The sequence below is a fragment of the Lepeophtheirus salmonis genome, chromosome 12 (genome assembly GCF_016086655.4).
Source record: "Lepeophtheirus salmonis chromosome 12, UVic_Lsal_1.4, whole genome shotgun sequence".
Lineage (NCBI taxonomy): Eukaryota > Metazoa > Arthropoda > Copepoda > Siphonostomatoida > Caligidae > Lepeophtheirus > Lepeophtheirus salmonis.
The window spans coordinates 2,344,280-2,362,595 of record NC_052142.2 but is presented as its reverse complement, the minus strand read 5'-3'; the positions used below and the strand labels follow the sequence as shown (position 1 = coordinate 2,362,595).

General features: G+C 28.6%; 1 protein-coding gene and 1 long non-coding RNA gene across 10 annotated transcripts in view; one reads left to right on the top strand and one right to left on the bottom strand.

The window, feature by feature from the left end:
• LOC121127119 (dorsal-ventral patterning protein Sog) overlaps positions 1 to 18,316 on the top strand; it is a 148,965-nt gene that overhangs the window by 22,577 nt on the left and 108,072 nt on the right. For 8 of the 9 annotated variants that reach the window (XR_011782288.1, XM_071891836.1, XM_071891837.1 and 5 more), the window contains 3 exons: positions 376 to 479; positions 533 to 665; positions 17,202 to 17,261. Coding sequence is in view for 8 of the 9 variants with exons in the window: in XM_071891835.1 (XP_071747936.1) it covers positions 376 to 479; positions 533 to 665; positions 17,202 to 17,261 (297 nt within the window). In the remaining variant the exon portion in view is untranslated. Of the gene's footprint in view, positions 1 to 375; positions 480 to 532; positions 666 to 3,634; positions 3,805 to 17,201; positions 17,262 to 18,316 lie in introns of those variants that run through there. The other variant, XM_071891839.1, reaches the window with a different exon arrangement.
• On the bottom strand, positions 1,877 to 2,884 carry LOC139906643 (uncharacterized). Its single transcript, XR_011782289.1, has 2 exons — positions 2,612 to 2,884; positions 1,877 to 2,548 (listed from the first exon to the last, which is right to left on the bottom strand). It is a non-coding gene; the product is annotated as an uncharacterized lncRNA (long non-coding RNA).

Here is an 18,316-nt window from a genome sequence, read left to right as displayed (position 1 = left end):
AAGGTATTCTGTAATTTTCTTATTATATAAACTTTACATTAAGATAAGATTTTTCACATTGTATTATATTTTTAGTAATAATTATCGTTTCAAATCCTTTAAGTCTTTGACGTAATTTGCCGTACATTTGTAGACGAGTAGTTTGTGATGTTAAACAGTTTTATAAACAAGAATACTAGACTGTGTCTATGTATTTTAAAATTCAATTGATGCCATTAATATAAGCAAAGAAAATAATAAAAAAGATTATTCAAAAATTTCAAAATTATGTATATTTTTAATATTTATCGTAAACCTTTATAAATTTAAAGTAGAGAATCTAAAAACCAAACATTGCTAATTTAATTTTAATATACATTCATTAATACATTTTAGAATGTCGCTTTGGTGAAAAAAGATTTGAATTGGAAGAAACTTGGCATCCAGACTTAGGATCACCCTTTGGAGTTATGTATTGTGTTCATTGTCAATGTGTTCCTGTAAGTATCCTTAAATTATTTATAGAAACATTTTTTTATTTAGTTTTAAGTAGATCCATAAAAAACGTCGAATTTTGGGCCGTGTTCGGTGTAAAAATATTAAATCAGAATGCCCAAAGCCTACATGTTCAAATCCTGTTCTACTTGATGAGAGATGTTGCAAAATTTGCCCGGGTCAAGACAATAGTAAGAGTTTTTCCTTGCAATTTATATATTTTTTCCCTTAACTCTTTTACAATTTATTATTAATTACATACTTTAACACTTAGACTTTTGGAACGACAAAGTTATTTATTAGTACAGTGATCTATAACTTATATAATTTTAAACACATATATTCAAAAATGAGGAGATCTAATCTTATCTATTATTTAAAAGACTATTAAACAATATCTGTATAAAAGAGAATATTTGTGTCCTTTATACGAGCCAACGCCGTTGGACCTAGGAACAGCTCAAGAAGACTAGTTATGGGCAACAAAAAAAAAAGAAATCGCTAAAAATTGCAAATTTGTAATTTTTAGGTGCAAAAAAATGATCTTCAAATGAAATATTGGATTATAAGACAAAATAAAGTTTGTAGAAATTTGTCTTGAGTTTTGTTTGCATATAAATTTGCAAACGTAAAAATGGATGTTTAACTGAAATATTTGTCAATGTTTTTTTGAATATTTTTTTCATCAACCATCAATTTATAATTTTTTTTAAAACGAATGCCACAAAACTATATATTTTGGACATAAAATTTTAGACCCTAACTTTTGAAATCAGTATTTTTTAATTTTTGGAACATTTTATTAGATAATTTTTGCAATCTTTGCATAAAAAAAACAAGTTATTTAGAATTATTTTTTCGATAACAATATTTTTCATAACTTTTTGTTTCCCAAGCTCAAAAAAAATATTGGTAGGTATGTGTTCTTCTTTACAATTCCAATAAATGCTATTTACAACTTTTTTTTTTTTTGCAAAATTAGTAAAAAAAAGTCCCTTGTAATATTCTTAACGAATTTCGATTTGAAAATTTTTTGACGTAAATAAAAAATACATTCATCAACAATACAAATTTTTTAAATATATATTTTGATTGTTGGTATGTTATTTGAAGCTTAGGGCGCTATGTTTAAAAGAAAATCATAATACTACTACTAAGGTTACAAGAGTTTTTTTTTTTTTTTTTTTTTTTTTTGGAGGGGGGCGGGGGTGAGGGGTCTTGCTATGTTGAGACTTTGTGGATTACCTTACCATATAATTGACTTATTCGTTTTTTATCCGTTATACTAGATGCTATAACGTCATACTCCATGCAATTGTAATTTGTTATGAACCATATTCTCAGAATAATAGCTAATGAAACGACAAAGTAGAGTATTTCGAAATATATTTGAAGTTCCAAGTTTAAAACAGAAGGCTTTAATTAAATATAATCTACATAATAAAAAATATACATCATACATTTAAAATAAATATACAAAAGTAAACAATTGGAATCATATAACTAATAGCAATAAATTATATATACAGAATATTAAAATAATAGATTTGTCCAATAATATTTTCTTGTTTTGAGACCGGAATCCAGTTAAATATGTCATATCTTTAGGTTGCAAAACACAAGCGAGACGTGGAGTTTAATCATAAAGATAATCACACCTCTTCTTGTGGAAGTTGCTATATACAATTGTGCACAGGATAGATATATGTCTACCGATGAGATTCAACTAACATTAATAATAAAGTAAATATCAAAATCATAAAATTAGTCAATAAATATACTAATAAAAAAAATGTTAGAAATAAATCCATCTTAAAGATTTAGAGCAAAAGCTAATTATGTAGTAATGTCCGGCGATATTACTCCTTATTAAGAGCATCAAAAAAGATATTTTCCCCGTTATTTATGCTTATATAACAACATACTATAATCATGGAAGGATATACACAATTGCTAATTATAATGCTACACCCAATGTAACTACATCCGTTGTTGTGACCATTTAAGCAGTTGTTTTTGTCTTTTATAACTTTTCTGAACACCATTTCTTGGAGCCTATCAACCATAGCTAAGCCTTAAGTGATAAAAAAAGTAATATTTATTGACAATGTAATATTGGAAAACCTAATTATCATACCCAAGTCTTTAAGTGAAAAAAATAGTCTCAGACAAACTAGTTGCAAACCATCCAAAGCTACTACTCCCGTTGTTGTGACCATTTAAGCACTTTTTTTTTTGCAATTGAATGAGTTGTGTATCATAATTCTTCATAATTTTGGCTAAAATATAATCATGTTTATGGGTTAAATTTAAAAAAAATTGAATACTTACTGTGAGAGAGTACAAAATTCAGAGTTCCATTTCGATATTAGTAAATACTTTTTACTGATAACTTGATATTGAATAATAAAGGCGTTCTTGATTGATAGAAGAAGATGTATATTATTTAATCAATGATGCCATAACTATTTCTTCTCTTCTCCTCGCACGCTTTTCTATTCTTACCAAAATTATCACCTTTAATTATTATTTAATTCCTGAGTAGTGAACATCCTTTCCTGAATAGAATAAATTATATTCAAAACCTGTTCTTCCAGAATTCAAAAACATCTTCTTCACATTGGAAATACGTTCGTTCGTTAGAGGAAACTTTTTGTTGAACCATATCTGCAACTCTATGTAATCTATGAGCAATACATGTAATGTGAATCAATTCCGGGATTTTTCTCTCTCGAAGATATTCTCCTGCTTCGAGACAATACGAGGCAGAATCAGTGATGAAAACTTGAAGTCTACACGAGACAAAATCTTCTCCCAATAACTTATAAACTGAGCTCATGACGATGCTCTTTACATTGTTTGCGTTTGCAATCTCAATATCGATCAATTCAATAGGGTAAGGTCTCCCACAGAAAAGTTCCTCCAAAGGGCCAACCAAAATTGCCATTATTGACGTCCCTTGATGATCTCTTGTCCCATTTATTGCAACTAAAATATCTTTTCTTCCACTTCTTCTTTTATTCTATTCAAAACTTCTTGACATACTTCCCCAACCAAGTTCTTAACGACCCATCGACCTGGAGAAGTTTTTTCAGTATATTATTCAATAAACTTGGAGAAATTGGGATAATCCAGAACATTTAAAGGGATGTTACACGACACAAATAACTTTGCTACATCCAAATTGAATGATGAACTGTTTAATTCTCCTTCGTCTCCATGAGTCTTGTGTTTCTTGAAGACTTTTAAGTTGTTGATGTGATGGGAGGTTTTAGAGTGGCGGATTACTTTCCATAAAGAATGAGATGGGTACGAGAGACTTCAAAAACGGTAAGATATACTTTTATTTTTAAAATCATAATTCTACACATCAGTACCTTCGTTATTAGAAACCCATGAAAAGAGGCACGTTTTCTTCGGCATGATGATGAAGGTGAGAGAGCAGTAAGGGAAAGTTGCTTAGATAATGATTAGTGCAATACCGAGGATAATTTGTTTAGAAGATGCAAGGGTACCTACGTATTTTATTCCTTTTTTTTATATAATCTCTTTCAACCAATCAAATTCGTTCTTTTTCAACAATTCCAACAACTCTACTTCTTATATCATTCTTTAGTATTTATACAAAAACATTTTTTAAATTCATTTTCATAGCTTGAAATTTGCAAAACTATTAGTATGCAAATAACTCCACGAATATTAATGCTGAATAGCTAATATTGGTACCATAAGTTCTAATGATTTGTAAAACATTAAAAATTAGTGAGGGTTCTTCAAATCAAATAATTGAAAAGGAATTTATTTAAAAAAAACCAACCTATTTAAGATCTTTTCAAAATCCCTAAAAACTAATTATTTAAATAACTAATCATCAAAAAACAAAAAAACAGATAACATAAATTGTTTAAATATATAATTGTTATAGATATTACCGAAGTTTTATCAAAAATATAATAGAAATGATGTGTAATTTAAGAATATTTTAATTTTGTAGCTCATATTCTTCTGTCATCTAAGATAAAATAAAAAAAATATTTTCATTTGTAAAAAATAAAATGGGTATATATTATAGGCAGTTAAAATTTTTTAAGTGAAGTTAGAAGACACATTGTACCTACAATTCCAATTTACTTACTTTTCTTATTAATAATTCTAACTTGTTTTAAATAAAAGATTATCCATGTAACAAGAACAATTAAATATCTATATTTTATTTCATTTTTTAATATTAAAATTTATTATAGAATTGATTATTAAAAATATTATTTTTTTATTATTAATTAATCAGAAAACGCTTTTATCTATATCAAGGCTTCCATATTTTTGTCAATCCATTATGAAATAATAATTTGAGCGGCATAAGAAAACTCGGATTAATGATAAAAATTTGAAACTTTATTTCAAGAATTAAACTAAATCAAGTATTGATCCATATATTTTTCTGTCGGATATACACAGGATGCATCCGTCCTCAATGTTCCACTCCATCTTGAGAGTTATCCAAATTTTGAAAATTTATGTAACTTTATATTGGCAAACTCATTTGTTCTCGCTACCCTAATAGAGTACAAAAGTAAAGTAGTATTTTCAAAGACTAAGAAAAAACTTGTAGGAAATTATAATTTTCTTGTCTTAGACGAAACAACGATCCATGACTGCAGTGTTGATTAGTCCTCTGTACGGTCATTGTTAGATTGCCTTTATTTAATACATTTTGAAGACGTTAAGAAGACTGACTGCAGAACGATTACAAGTATTGCAGACGAAAGTATTAAAAACGTTTTTGGTTAAAATTTTTGTTGCGAGAGACTGAAAGTTTTCATTATCAATGGTACAGGTTATTGTACAAAAGCAGTCAAAAACCTTAAGCAACATTTTCAAATGGTGTTGTGTCTCACTTGTCTCGCTCATGGTCTGAACAGAATAACAACGTTTTCTTCTAATTACTTCGAATTTCCCAACATCCTTATCTCTTAAGTAAACATTTTTTTTATTAATACTGGTGTTCGAAAACAATTGATTACTACGCCAAGCACTTCAATTAAGTCTTAATGGGGATGTATAAATACATTAATACAATCCAAAAAGAAAAGCATATCTTAAAAGATAATTTTCTCTTTCCGAAGGTATTGTTAATTTGAAACAGTTTGAATCAGATCCAAGAAACTAAAAATTATAGTATTGGAAATTGCCGTCACTCAAAGTGTAGCATTTATAGAAGATCTATGTCTAGTTATTACCCTTGAACCTTTTAAAAGTAAATATTTGTGAGTGATTGAGGAATACAGGGGTACATTAAACTGAGAAAATTGTCTCCATAAACCATCAATCACAATAGATTAAAATAATCCTATCGTAAACTGGTACGCTGCGATGGTTTTCAGTATGATGAAAGATATAGATATAGAAAATGTTACTTTTGATAGAGGGTTACATCAAGGAATATATCATCATCAGATATAACCTGAACATCAAAAAAATTAGAGATTTTAAAAATGTATAGTTGATTGATACTATAAATCCTAAAATTACTAATGTTAGTAGCTAATAATAATTATAATTTATTACTTTAATTTGTAGTTGAAAATGGTTGAATCGGTCAACTTTATCTAAAAGTACCTATCAAATATTATAAATATAAAATATTATTTTTAACGTAGATATTACTATAATTACTTTTAGGATTTATAGGATCATAAAGATATATTTTTATAAGAAATTTCCTACTTTGTTGAAGTCTAAATTCCATCTGATTATCATCAAATCCTTGATGTGACCCACCGTCAGACGTGTTCTTTCTTAATGTATATTCAGAAACACAACTGCAAAAATACGGGCGCTCTTTTTTAATAGCTTTTTGAACATCTTTGCCGATTCCACACTGGATTTTCAACATTGATTATATAAATATATATATATATGTATATATCCACATACCGCATTAGAAGCTTTTTTGGCAGACTTAGACTTTAAAAATTCTTAAAATGAGCATATTTTTTTCCAAATATCCAAAATACAAATTTTTATAGAAAATTCGTTATTTAATAAATAAATATATCATTTCGTGGATGTTAAAAGCTATTTGAGCGAAGAAAATACCGCATTTGATGCTTTTTTGGTAGAATTAGAGCGAAAAATGTATTAATATGAGCTTTTTTTTTCTTCAAAAAAATCCAAAATACATATTTTTAGTTATAAATTTGTATTTTAATAATCAAAACATTGCACTTTCAGGACATTACAAAGGTGATTGAGAGTGAAAAAATACTACTTTTGAAGTTTTTGCTAGAATGAGAGCGAAAAAGGGCTTAAAACGACCATATTTTTTCAAGATCTGATTTATTACAAATATCAAGTAAAAATTTGATGTATATTTTGGTCAAAACTCTTCTCAAAGTTTTCGGAGTCTTTTAAGCAGCAGGATATAGATTTTATGAAAAATACACAAAAGGTATTTGCTCTTCTTTTTGATTGCCAAATCTACCGATGACGGTAAAGCTGATGTTGTATTGAAAAGTTACAGAATGATCTATGTGTTATAAAATTCAATTCGCGTTTGTAGATAGGCCTTTTTATGAATTAAAGTCCTAAGCATAACACAATTTGAATCAGATGATCCTTAACTTTTATCTCAATGTCCAAAACTTTTGTTATGCTTTTGATAGAGCTACCCAAAAGCTTTGATCCCTTAATGGAACTCCATTTATCTAACGGAAGAAAACTTGTTATTTCTTGACTAATTTCTAACCCCGAGTTATGGTTAAATTTTTTGAAAATTGACAAAATAACTTCAATCCTCTTAATAAATTGAATTCTATAAACAACGTCACATCGTCGGCGTAAAAATCAATTATATGAGCTTTTCTATCCAATAAAGTCCACAACCACCATACTTATTAATAATTGGTATTGCTAATTCTTCTATGGGTATTATAAACACTTGAGGAGCCGTTGATCATCCTTGACAACAGCTTCTATTTAGCATTATATACGGTCTATATTAATTGTAGAGGTATTGTTCAAAAGTAAAGGTTGAATAGGGTTGTAAAACACATTGGGAGTTATTTCTTTTAGTATGGGGTAAAGTTATAATGATTTCATATATAAAAATCAACGGCAATTAGGAACAATATCATTCCTTACTTGTAACAGAATAGATAATACTTTGGATATTTTGCAAGTCACTGGACATTTTTATTCCTTTTTAGGAATATTTCTGATTACTACCAATCTTCTTATTTAGTATTGACTGACTTTGACAGGAAATTACAACAGATTATATTTGATATGTCGCATTTAGCACTGTAATCGGCCTCCATGATCAATGTCAGTCCCATCTTCTTCTTCTTCTTTTATTGAAGTTAAATAATGCTATTATTTTACCCTTTGTGACTAATCTACAAAGTTCTTCGTATATTTCCATAGATTTACCAAATATAAAAAAAGTTATAGTTATGGTTTCTAACGAATATCTTGGAATAATTGAGGATTTAATACCTTAGAGTGTTAGTTGCCCTCTGTGCAGTAAAGGATAAATTGAATTTACCCTTCAGTCTAGTCTCCAGTAGGTACTTATCTTCATCTTCCATCAAAGTCCACTTTGATATCTTGAATATACATTTCAAAACTCCAGTTAATATTTTATTATCTGAAGATAGTTGAGGGCAATAATGGACTTTTTTAAACTTACTTAAATGGGAGAATGAGGAGTCCAATCAATCCTGGAAGTAATATTTATTCTTCTCCAAGATATACTCCAAATTCATATGCCCGATTAGTTAAAGTGGAGTAGGTCATTTTCTTTGATCCTTTATTATTGTATATAATTATATTTCTATGTATAACCTATCGCAAGAGATACTCTAATTCGGACCTCCAAATTCCAGGAGGGACAAGGGGATGAAAATTCATCAAAAGAAAACTATCAGGCTTCATTGGAAAATTTCGTTTTTAATGTATATTTAAACAATATAGGAAAACAATTTCAGCATTTAAAAAATGAATTATTTATGACGTTTTTTTTAAATTACATTTATTAAAAAATGTGCGTAACCACCAAAAAATCGAGTAAAATGAAAGACCTTACTAAAATATTATTTTTTATTTTTTTGTCAAATGCTTCATATCATAGCTGAGCTTATAGAATAGACATTATATTTCAATTAAAAAAAAATACCTTTAAAAAAGGTTGATATTGATTGTTTTTTGTCCATTCAGTCTATAATATTTATTAAGAAATTTAAATATAATATGTTGGTTAGGCTGCGTTAATATATATTACAAAAATATTCCGTCTAAAGAAATTAATTATATATGAGTCTAATAATTACATAATTTATATAGAAGGGGATTAAAACAAGTTAATAGATGCTTCATATTTAAATTAATTGATTAATATATAGGCTTATACGGGTTTCTAGATGATACAAAGACATTTAAATATATAGCTACGTTTGTAATAAATAATAATAGTCTACTGAGATATTGATCTTATTTTACTTATGTGTAAACCATGTGGCTTGGCATAAAACTATATCCCAGTTCCTGTCAAGTGCTGGTCACAATATCCGATTTGAAGTCTAAAACAAGGGAAGAATTTGTAAAACATTTTACACATAAAAGTTTACTAATTAATCATGTTTATTTTCAAGTGTATTTTGTTTCTTAATAAAGTGGTTTCATTGATCTTGTATCTTGTCTTAAAAGCGAGATATTTTCTTTTTTATGTGTGAAAAATGATTAAAACGACACTCCTTTATTTAGAAAAAGTTAGTAAGTTATTCATTATTCATAGTGATAAGGAATATCATAGAAATTTGTTCCATATTTTATTTTTAAAAAGCCCAATTCAAAAAATATACTTGTTCGATTTTTATTTTTTGAGTGATCCTACATTTTATGGGGGTGTACAAGCAAACACAACAAAATTATTGTATTGTATATGATTTTAATATCTTATAATGATCCCGTAATAAAAAAATCCTATATTTAAATTTCAAGCTCTCCGTGTACGGATCCCTTCATAGTTCATTGAATCTATTTAATTGTTATATATAGAATGATAAGATTCACTACCCAAGGAAGGACTCTACTGTCCTCTTTTGAGTCTTAGGTTAGTTTGGTTTCCTTCTTCAGATAAAGTTTCAATCTGCCATAATTCCGGTAGATATTAGAATTCGAGCATCTCTTGTTGAGGATAAAATAGCTCGAATCCCTTCTTTTGTCCTATTTATTAGAGAACGTGGCAGTATTTCTGTCTTTAATGAATAAAGATTAATCTAAGCATAAGAAAAGTATAACTAAATTATAAATATGTCACTCTAATTATCCAATTGTTTGTATGCATTATGTTTGATATGCTTCAGCATTAAAATAATAATTAATGTATCATATCCATTTTTACGACAAATTGATAGATGTAACTTTTATGATTATCTAAATCCTCTTAAGCTACTTTTTTTGTTATTTTTCCATGGATATATATTTGATCTAAATTAGTTGAAAATTTGCATTTTTTAAACATCCATAAGCCGAAAATAACAATCAAAATCACTAATTTGATTATTTCAATTTTATTCATAAAACGAACATTTTTAGGGCTTTTAAAATATTATTAGTGTACTTAACCTTACCAAATATTGAATAATACCTACCATGATCAAAAGAAATAAAAAAAAATGTATTTCATTGTAATTTTAAGGAAAACCTAGAGTTGAATAGACTAAACAGTTATACAAATGCCAAACTTGCAAAATGCAATACAGTTAAGAGAAATATAAGGTACCTGAAATCTTTAGGGGCCTGAAACCTTCACATGGATTTAGTTCTAACCATATGTACCTAAATTAACCAAATTAGATAAATATATGAGTGTCGATTATATATTTTTAGAACCGTTTCTGACTCATCGAATATGTATTTACATTTATTCGATAAATAAATTAATTGATGGAATTAAACATTGACAAAGGAATTTACTTAAATATTTGTTTTATATGTTAATGAAGGTGAAGTCGGATTCTCATTGTAAATTGAAATGAATGAATATATAGAGTTGTCATATTCATATTCTTTGATAAATATTACCAGAGATCATTATTATTTATGTTATATATATTAGTTATATATTTAAATACCATTGTATCATCTAAAAAAAATCACAAGTAACTACGTAATGTAGCCTGTTTCACTCCCTTTGGACAAGAAAAAAGGTTTATGAAGAAACAAAGGCCACCGTTTATTGCAATTTTAGATTGCTCCAATTGTACGAATATTTACCGTTTTCCTCGTACTCTCCAACGATTCAACCCCGAATCATCTCATTGGTTTGCCGTGCGACAGCCAACTACCTCTTCTTTTGACGCATCCTGGATCATAACGAAGTGGAAATCGCTGCTCTTGCCTAGTATTATCCAAATACTTATCCGTCAATCCAAAAGTCTTGCTGAATATGAATAATCTATGATGTGTAATGATACTATATTTGATAACGGGTAATTAAGTGATTAGCACATCTTCTATTAGAACCGCTGTGGTATTTGTTTATTTTTCTTTTATCGTAATATATAGTATATCGGTGATAGTTATTATATCAATTTAAAATAATCTTGCCATTTTTTTCACTTACACACTTTTCCTTTTATTTTCCTGGCATTTTTTCCACTGTCATTTTTTCCTTGACATTTTTTCCGTTGCCATTTTTTCCTATAATCATAATCATGTTATACTAGACTCAGTATGTGGACCATCACAGATTTGATGTTTTTTAATGAAATGCATATTCCATATTTATATATGAGAAACCTCTTCAAAACTTGTATTAGTGGAGCAAGTCGGAATTCCTTTTCCAAAGTTGGAATAATTAAATTGAAGATCGGGTATGGAAGTAAAGAAGCCAAAGAGAATGAAATTCTAGTTGAATAGTGTGTTTTAATGCTTATTTTATGGACTACCTGTAAAAAGCTAAGGATTCTTCCCCAAGACTGTCCTGCTCAATTACAAGACGATAGATTAATTAAATTAAACATAATAAAAATCAAGAAAGTTGTGGATGATATAATTCCAACAGAAATTGAAAAACAACGAATATACGATGAATTGTTAGAAGCATACTCATATGTTTTTATTGATGGCAAGAATTCGTTGAAAAAATATGAAATGTTCACCTATGAGTATATCATTAATGGAAGAAGGAAAACCTTTTAAATTGTAAACTTCTATAATAATATTATATGTTCAAAGAGAAAAAACTAAAGAAGACTTGGATTATAGGGTTTAAAAAGGAATAACTAATTGACCATTAATGAGCAAGCCCACGGAATAGAGTCACTCTCTTGTGCTGGTGGAAAACTCCATTTAAAGGTGATCTGACAAATTAGATATATATATTTATTAAAATATCTAAGCACTCTATAACAAATCCAAAAGACATAATTTCATGTATAAAGACTGAGAATGGTTATTTGTCCATTTGATGATATTATATCAAAGTTGATAATTCTGTAGAGAAAAACGCGTGCAAGGAGGAGGAGGGGGGGGTAGGAAAGACTTATGGTATCATTGTTTAAAATACTGATGTGATTATCATATGCCTGCTTTATTATGATTTTTGAGGGTATAACGAAAGTATTTATTAGCAAAATGTTTAATGAAGATATACTACGTATAATTGACTTAGACGTTTTTTATCCGTTACAGTAGATTTTGAAAACGTCACACTCCATGAAATTGTAATTCATTATCAACCTTATTCTCATAATAATAGCTTATGAAACGACAAAGTAGAGTATTTCGAAATATATCTGAAGTTCCAAGATTAAAAAAGTAATTAAATATAATCTACATACTACAAAATAAACCATCATACATTTGTGTTAAATATACAAAATTAAACAATTCTAATCATATAACTATAACTTGATTTTATAGATGAATAACCATACTCTTGTTATGAAATGAAGATAATGAGAGGCTTGTAATTCTAGACAGGGGACTAAATGCACATTTATATAGATAAATCCTGTTTCTCATCCGGTAAGTATTTTCCAAATTCCTGGGCCTCCATTTTCAGAAATTCAGACAGAAGGTGAAGTTATTTTAGGCCTTGTATTCAGTTCTCTATCGACTATCAGCATCTAATATTATATTAATATTGAATAATAAAGGCGGGAATGATAACGTCCATGATAGAAGAGGATTTATATTATTTAATCAATAATGCCATAAGTATTTCTTCTGTTCTCGCACGCTTTTGTATTCTTACCAAAAGTATTACCCTTAATTATAGAATATAAGCAAATAACTTTAGAGAAGCAAAGTCAAAAATAGACATTCTTATCACGCCATGGGGGAAATTTAAATTAAAAAGATTCCCAATTAATGGGACTCAATGCAACGACTGATGCTTTCAAATAGATGATGGATCAAGCTTATGAAGGAGTAGAATATATGAAAAAAATGTTCGATGACATCTTGAGTTATGATAAAAAAATTAATAAGCATGTTCTAAGAGTCAAATAAATTTTGGACAGAAGTAGAAAAAATGGAGTCAATTAAATAAAGATAAATTTAAATTTGAACAAACCGAAATTGAATATATATTTGATATATTATTAACATAAATTGAGTATCGATAAATCCAATGAAGACAGAAGCATTAATAGAATGTTTTGTCTCGAAGAACATTACAGACATGTGATCATTCATTGGGATTATAAATCAAATGAGTGGAGTTTCCAATAACATAACAAAGTTGTCTGCTCCATTAAGATCATTACTCTAGAAAGGAAAGGGTGAATCCACATCAAATCATCGAGAAAGAAAGACTTATTTCAACCTACCTCATCGATTTTCTTCAAAATTGCAGCAGAGTTAGCTTTAATGAAAATGAGATGACCCTGAAAATTGAAGCGTCTAACTCCCAGCTGTTCTCGAGATATTACATTTTTTTAAATCAGTAACTTCGATAATCCTGTTGAAAATTGCAACATTTAAAATGACCTTCTTGGTCATAATATATGTTCTAGAGAATACAATATACCTGAAATTTGGACCAATGAAGCTAATTGATATCCAAAAGTTGTGTTTATTTGGCTGAAAAACATTCCATTTTTCAGATATAACACTAATTCTTTTTTTTTCGTTCAATCCACATTTCATCGAAAAAATTGACGTTGCAATAAATATCTTACAAAAACATATTGTCAAGCTCCTTTAGAATTTTTTTTTACAAAGACATAAGTGAAAGACTCCAACGACAAACATTAAATTACAATCCAATCAAAAAATTAAAATATATGAGAAGCCTGGAATCTCCATAGATTTTAGAATTTTACCATAAGTTATGTATTATGTATCTTATGTGTCTTCTTATTTTAATAATCAAAACAAGGTATATAATCGTTATTATAGAAAATGAAGGATATAAAATTAGCTTATTAAAATATTAAATTTATAGGAATCATAACTAATAATTTGAGTATATATATAAATAAATAGACATAAGACAAACTATCGGCTTATCCAGAGCTGATCTATAAATAGATGATATCAAAATAAAAATGCAAAATTACGTTAAATAAAAAGTAATAAATTAAGTATTAAGAGATAAAAAGTCGTACTCTACAAGGTAAGAGTAATGAAAACATGGTATCCTCCAGGGCTGATGTTTTTTCAATGAACAATTATTCAATCCAGGTTGACGAGATATCTCTCTTGATTGAGCATGATCGAGAGAGACAGAGTTCTCCAAGGGGAAAATAGAGTTCTGAAGAATGATAGAGTAAATTCAGGAAATATACAAAGGAGATCATTGATTAAGAGATTGTCCAGCATGATGATTCATGGAATTCTAAAATTCCATGGATGGTTTTACCGACCATCTGGGATAGAGATATTTTAAAGTAGTTTGTCCGGGTAAGATTCTTTGGTGATTTCCAGCTTGAGAAGGAAGTTGAGGCGGAGTCTACAAAGAATGAAATAATCTGTAGTAATATCGTAATATATATTACAGAATGGGATAATACTTATGCCAGGGGAGATGAATTCAAAAAAATAGATGCACCTTCGTGAGCTATTTAATTTCCATTGATAGTAAAAGTAGATACGATAGAGAAATATGATACTACAAACCATCTTCGGAAAGAGCTATGATTCATCAATAAATATTCCCTTTTTTCTATCGATAAGAGCTTCTTCCAGTTCTTCAAGCCTCAACTAAGGGCACAACTTAGATTCATTAACGTGTAATTAAGATATCCCATTCCTTTCCATCATATCAGAATGTTGAAATAATAGATTGATCCAAATAATATTTTCTTGTTCTGACATGAATTCAGTTAAATATGTCATAACTTTAAGTTGCTAAGCAAAAATTAGACGTTGAGTGTAATAAAAAAGATCATCACCCTTTTTTCCTAATGTGGAAGATGCTATATACAATTGTGCACATGATAGATATATCTCAACGGATGAGATCTAAATAATAATGTTCCCCAATTTAAAATATCACTGTTACTCGTTGTGTGAAGTGAACAAGTGAAAAATGGTCTACTTGATAAAAAGTAATAAAGGATATAAAATAAAATGGTAAAATAATAACTATAACTTTTTTTGTATGTAACGGGATTATTATTCTCTAATTGAATAGGTCTATATAATTATAAAATGTAATATATTTTTAAATAATAGTAAACATATAATTCTTACACAAATCCTTAAATGGAGGAAATAATTATTATTTAGTAGATACTTTATCGAACATCCCTTTAGCTCATCATTCATCAGGTCAAGAACTAATTCATGAATTGATTCAAGTCTATATTATATTCATTCATGTGAGACTTGAAAGATCACGATACAAAATGATATGAGCTCTAATCTTTCTTTATGAGTCAGTCCTTGGTAACTAAAAAACATAATCCGAGGGTTGAACTTCTTTCCGATTATCATCTAAAATATTAGATGATGATGAGAGCCAGTCGAACCTTGTTTAAGAGTCCTTAACGAATAAAGAGGTAAGGAGACGAATATATTAATTCCTCTTGGTAAACCAACGTTCATCATAAATTTATAAGGTATATTCACATATAAAAAGTCGTTTAGTAGAATAATTAATTAGTTTATTAACTATAACCTTTTATCAAATGAAGCTGTTTTCTTTGCGACATAGATATACTAAATATGATTGTTTATGTCAACATATGTATTTTCTGAAAAGACATCCACTCTCCATGTATATAGTGGTCCCTGGATCATATTGTGGCCAAGTGAGATTAATCCAGGAAAAGAGATCTCGTCGATAGTAAAAGTATAAACGTTAGAGAAATAATAGGCTTTCTTTCAATCGATGGGTATTTTTTCAATTTCTTCAATCTCAACTAAGGCCACGAATATTATTCATTAACGTGCCAAAAGTCAAAAGTTTCGAAGTAGACTCAGCATCCCAGATCCGTGATTCCTTACTCATTCTCCTTATAATTTATAAATAATATAAACAGTAAAAGATTACAGATTATTGCTTATTTATCATTATTCCTTTTTTCTTCTTTCCTATCTATATAGTAAAGTTCGAACTGATCATCAAAATACTTAAAAAAGGTATGAAGATGTCATGCGATAAAATTTTCTCGAGGAAAAATTACCAGGTGAAAAAGTGTAAGCGGAAAAAACGTAGTAACCAGCATTTCAAGGCACCGTCAGAACTTAGCAAAGAGCAAGTAACACTGTCTATTAACCAAGAATACACTAAAATATCGAAAATATTTTACAAAGTTGTAAAGTTAGTGACGTCATACAGTTTATGTTTCTAAACTGATTAGTAGTTATGTGTATGACTGTAGAAGGAGGGCTGGACAGTCGGCATTGGAGATGAGTGATGACTAGTGATGAATGGGAGACGGATATGAATGAGTTATGGTGCTTATGGATTAGAAATGACGTCATAATAAATCTTTAATAGTGAGTAGGGAAGAATCCCGATCCGTGATTATTATTTATACCTTGGGGAATAGAAGTAAATCCCGTAGTTACTCCTCTTCTTCTTCTTCGTCTATCACTACTCCCTCCTACTCCTTCTTATGAATCAACAATCCTCAATTTCATTATACCCTCTTCTCTTCCCTTCTTCTTTTCACAATTCAGATCGACATTAACAATAAGCAAGTTGCTCGGCCCCTTCACTCCCTTCTCCAGATCACTTACTTTCTCCTACTTCAAGTGCAGCTCTGGATTGAATCCTACAAGAATCATAATTATAATAATTCATAGGATCATGCTGGGACTCGTAATAGATCCTTAGAATATATCCTTCATCCCCTTCTTATCCAATCACAAATGTTGAAACTCTAATACGTAGGTTTTAAAGCATTTGGAAGGAATCACGGAATACTTTTGCTAAGGTCCGTTGCGAAGAATTATTGACATTCATATGCAGTCCCTTTTTTTTATCAAAAGGCCATAAAGAGTAATAGAATTACTAGAGTTATAGAGCTAGATCATGATATTTACCTCATCCATGAACGAATGCTTGCATTTTTGAATATGATACATAATATCAAATATATCGAAATACTTCATTGACTTATCACAATCATAGATTGTGCTCTGTTCGCATTGGACCCTTCACCTTTGCTTGGGTGTATATTATCTTGCAATCTTGTGTGTTTATATCTATCTAATAAATTTTATATTTTTATAAGATTCGAGTATATTTTCATTTTTTTTTACAGATCCAGATTTGAACATTCAAGTTGATTTGAAACGGGAAGAGGAAGAAAAAAACGGAAGACGTGAGTATTTCATTTGAAGCATTATATGTATTCATAGATTAGATGATAAGTTTATTGGAAAATTGTCATCAAATTGGGTAATAAGATATTGTTTGGCATATATTTTTGTATCAGTATTGCCCCAATATTTAATTATTTATTTAGATCTGGACCAATAGTCAAAGCCTATGACGGTCGACTTATAGCTAGTATTTATATAATACAAAAGAAATTACAAAAGGGAATCATTAGAGAGTCAAAATTTGTTCAAATAAATTAAAACCAATAATGAAGTTTATCATTGAGAGCAAAATAAAAACGGATCTCATTTTTTATCTTAGTGTTCTAAATTCTGAAATATCTGGGATGATAGTTATTATCGTTCTGAGTTATTTTTTTTCCTTAAGACAATCACCAAATTTAAAGTGTTTTTTTATTCTTATAAAATTGTTTTTATTGATTGTGTATCTTGTTCTGAATTCGATTTTTTTTTTTAGGATCAAAAAATTATAATAAATGACAGTCATCTTAATATACTTATAACTTTTTATCATTCATAGGGATAAGGAATATCATAGGTTATATTATAAAAGTATTCAATGTTTCACTTTAATTAAAAAAAATATTGAAAAGAAATGGATCTCCTAGAATTTCTGTTCGATTTGTATTATATAAGCAATCCCATTTTTCATGGGGTGTACTAGCAAAACGACAACATTATCTTAATTTTTTTTAATTTGATGACGTCATATTCCGTAATAAATATTATACCGCGCTTTGTACAAATTCAAATTAAATAATTAATAGTTAACTATATTTGAAATATTCAAATTATCTATTCATCGTGAATGTATCTCTACATTGTTTCATTCAGGGAGTGTCCTTCCCAAGGAAGGAGTTCACTCTACTCTTTTATGAGTTTTGCTTGTTTTCCTTGGATAAATCGTTATTACTCATTATTATTTGAAACGTTATGAAAGTGATTTTATTAAGTCATAATTAAATTAAAAGTATTGCCTGACAACCCAAGAAGTTAATTTCAAGAATCTACTCTATTCAAGAAATATAAATGTATG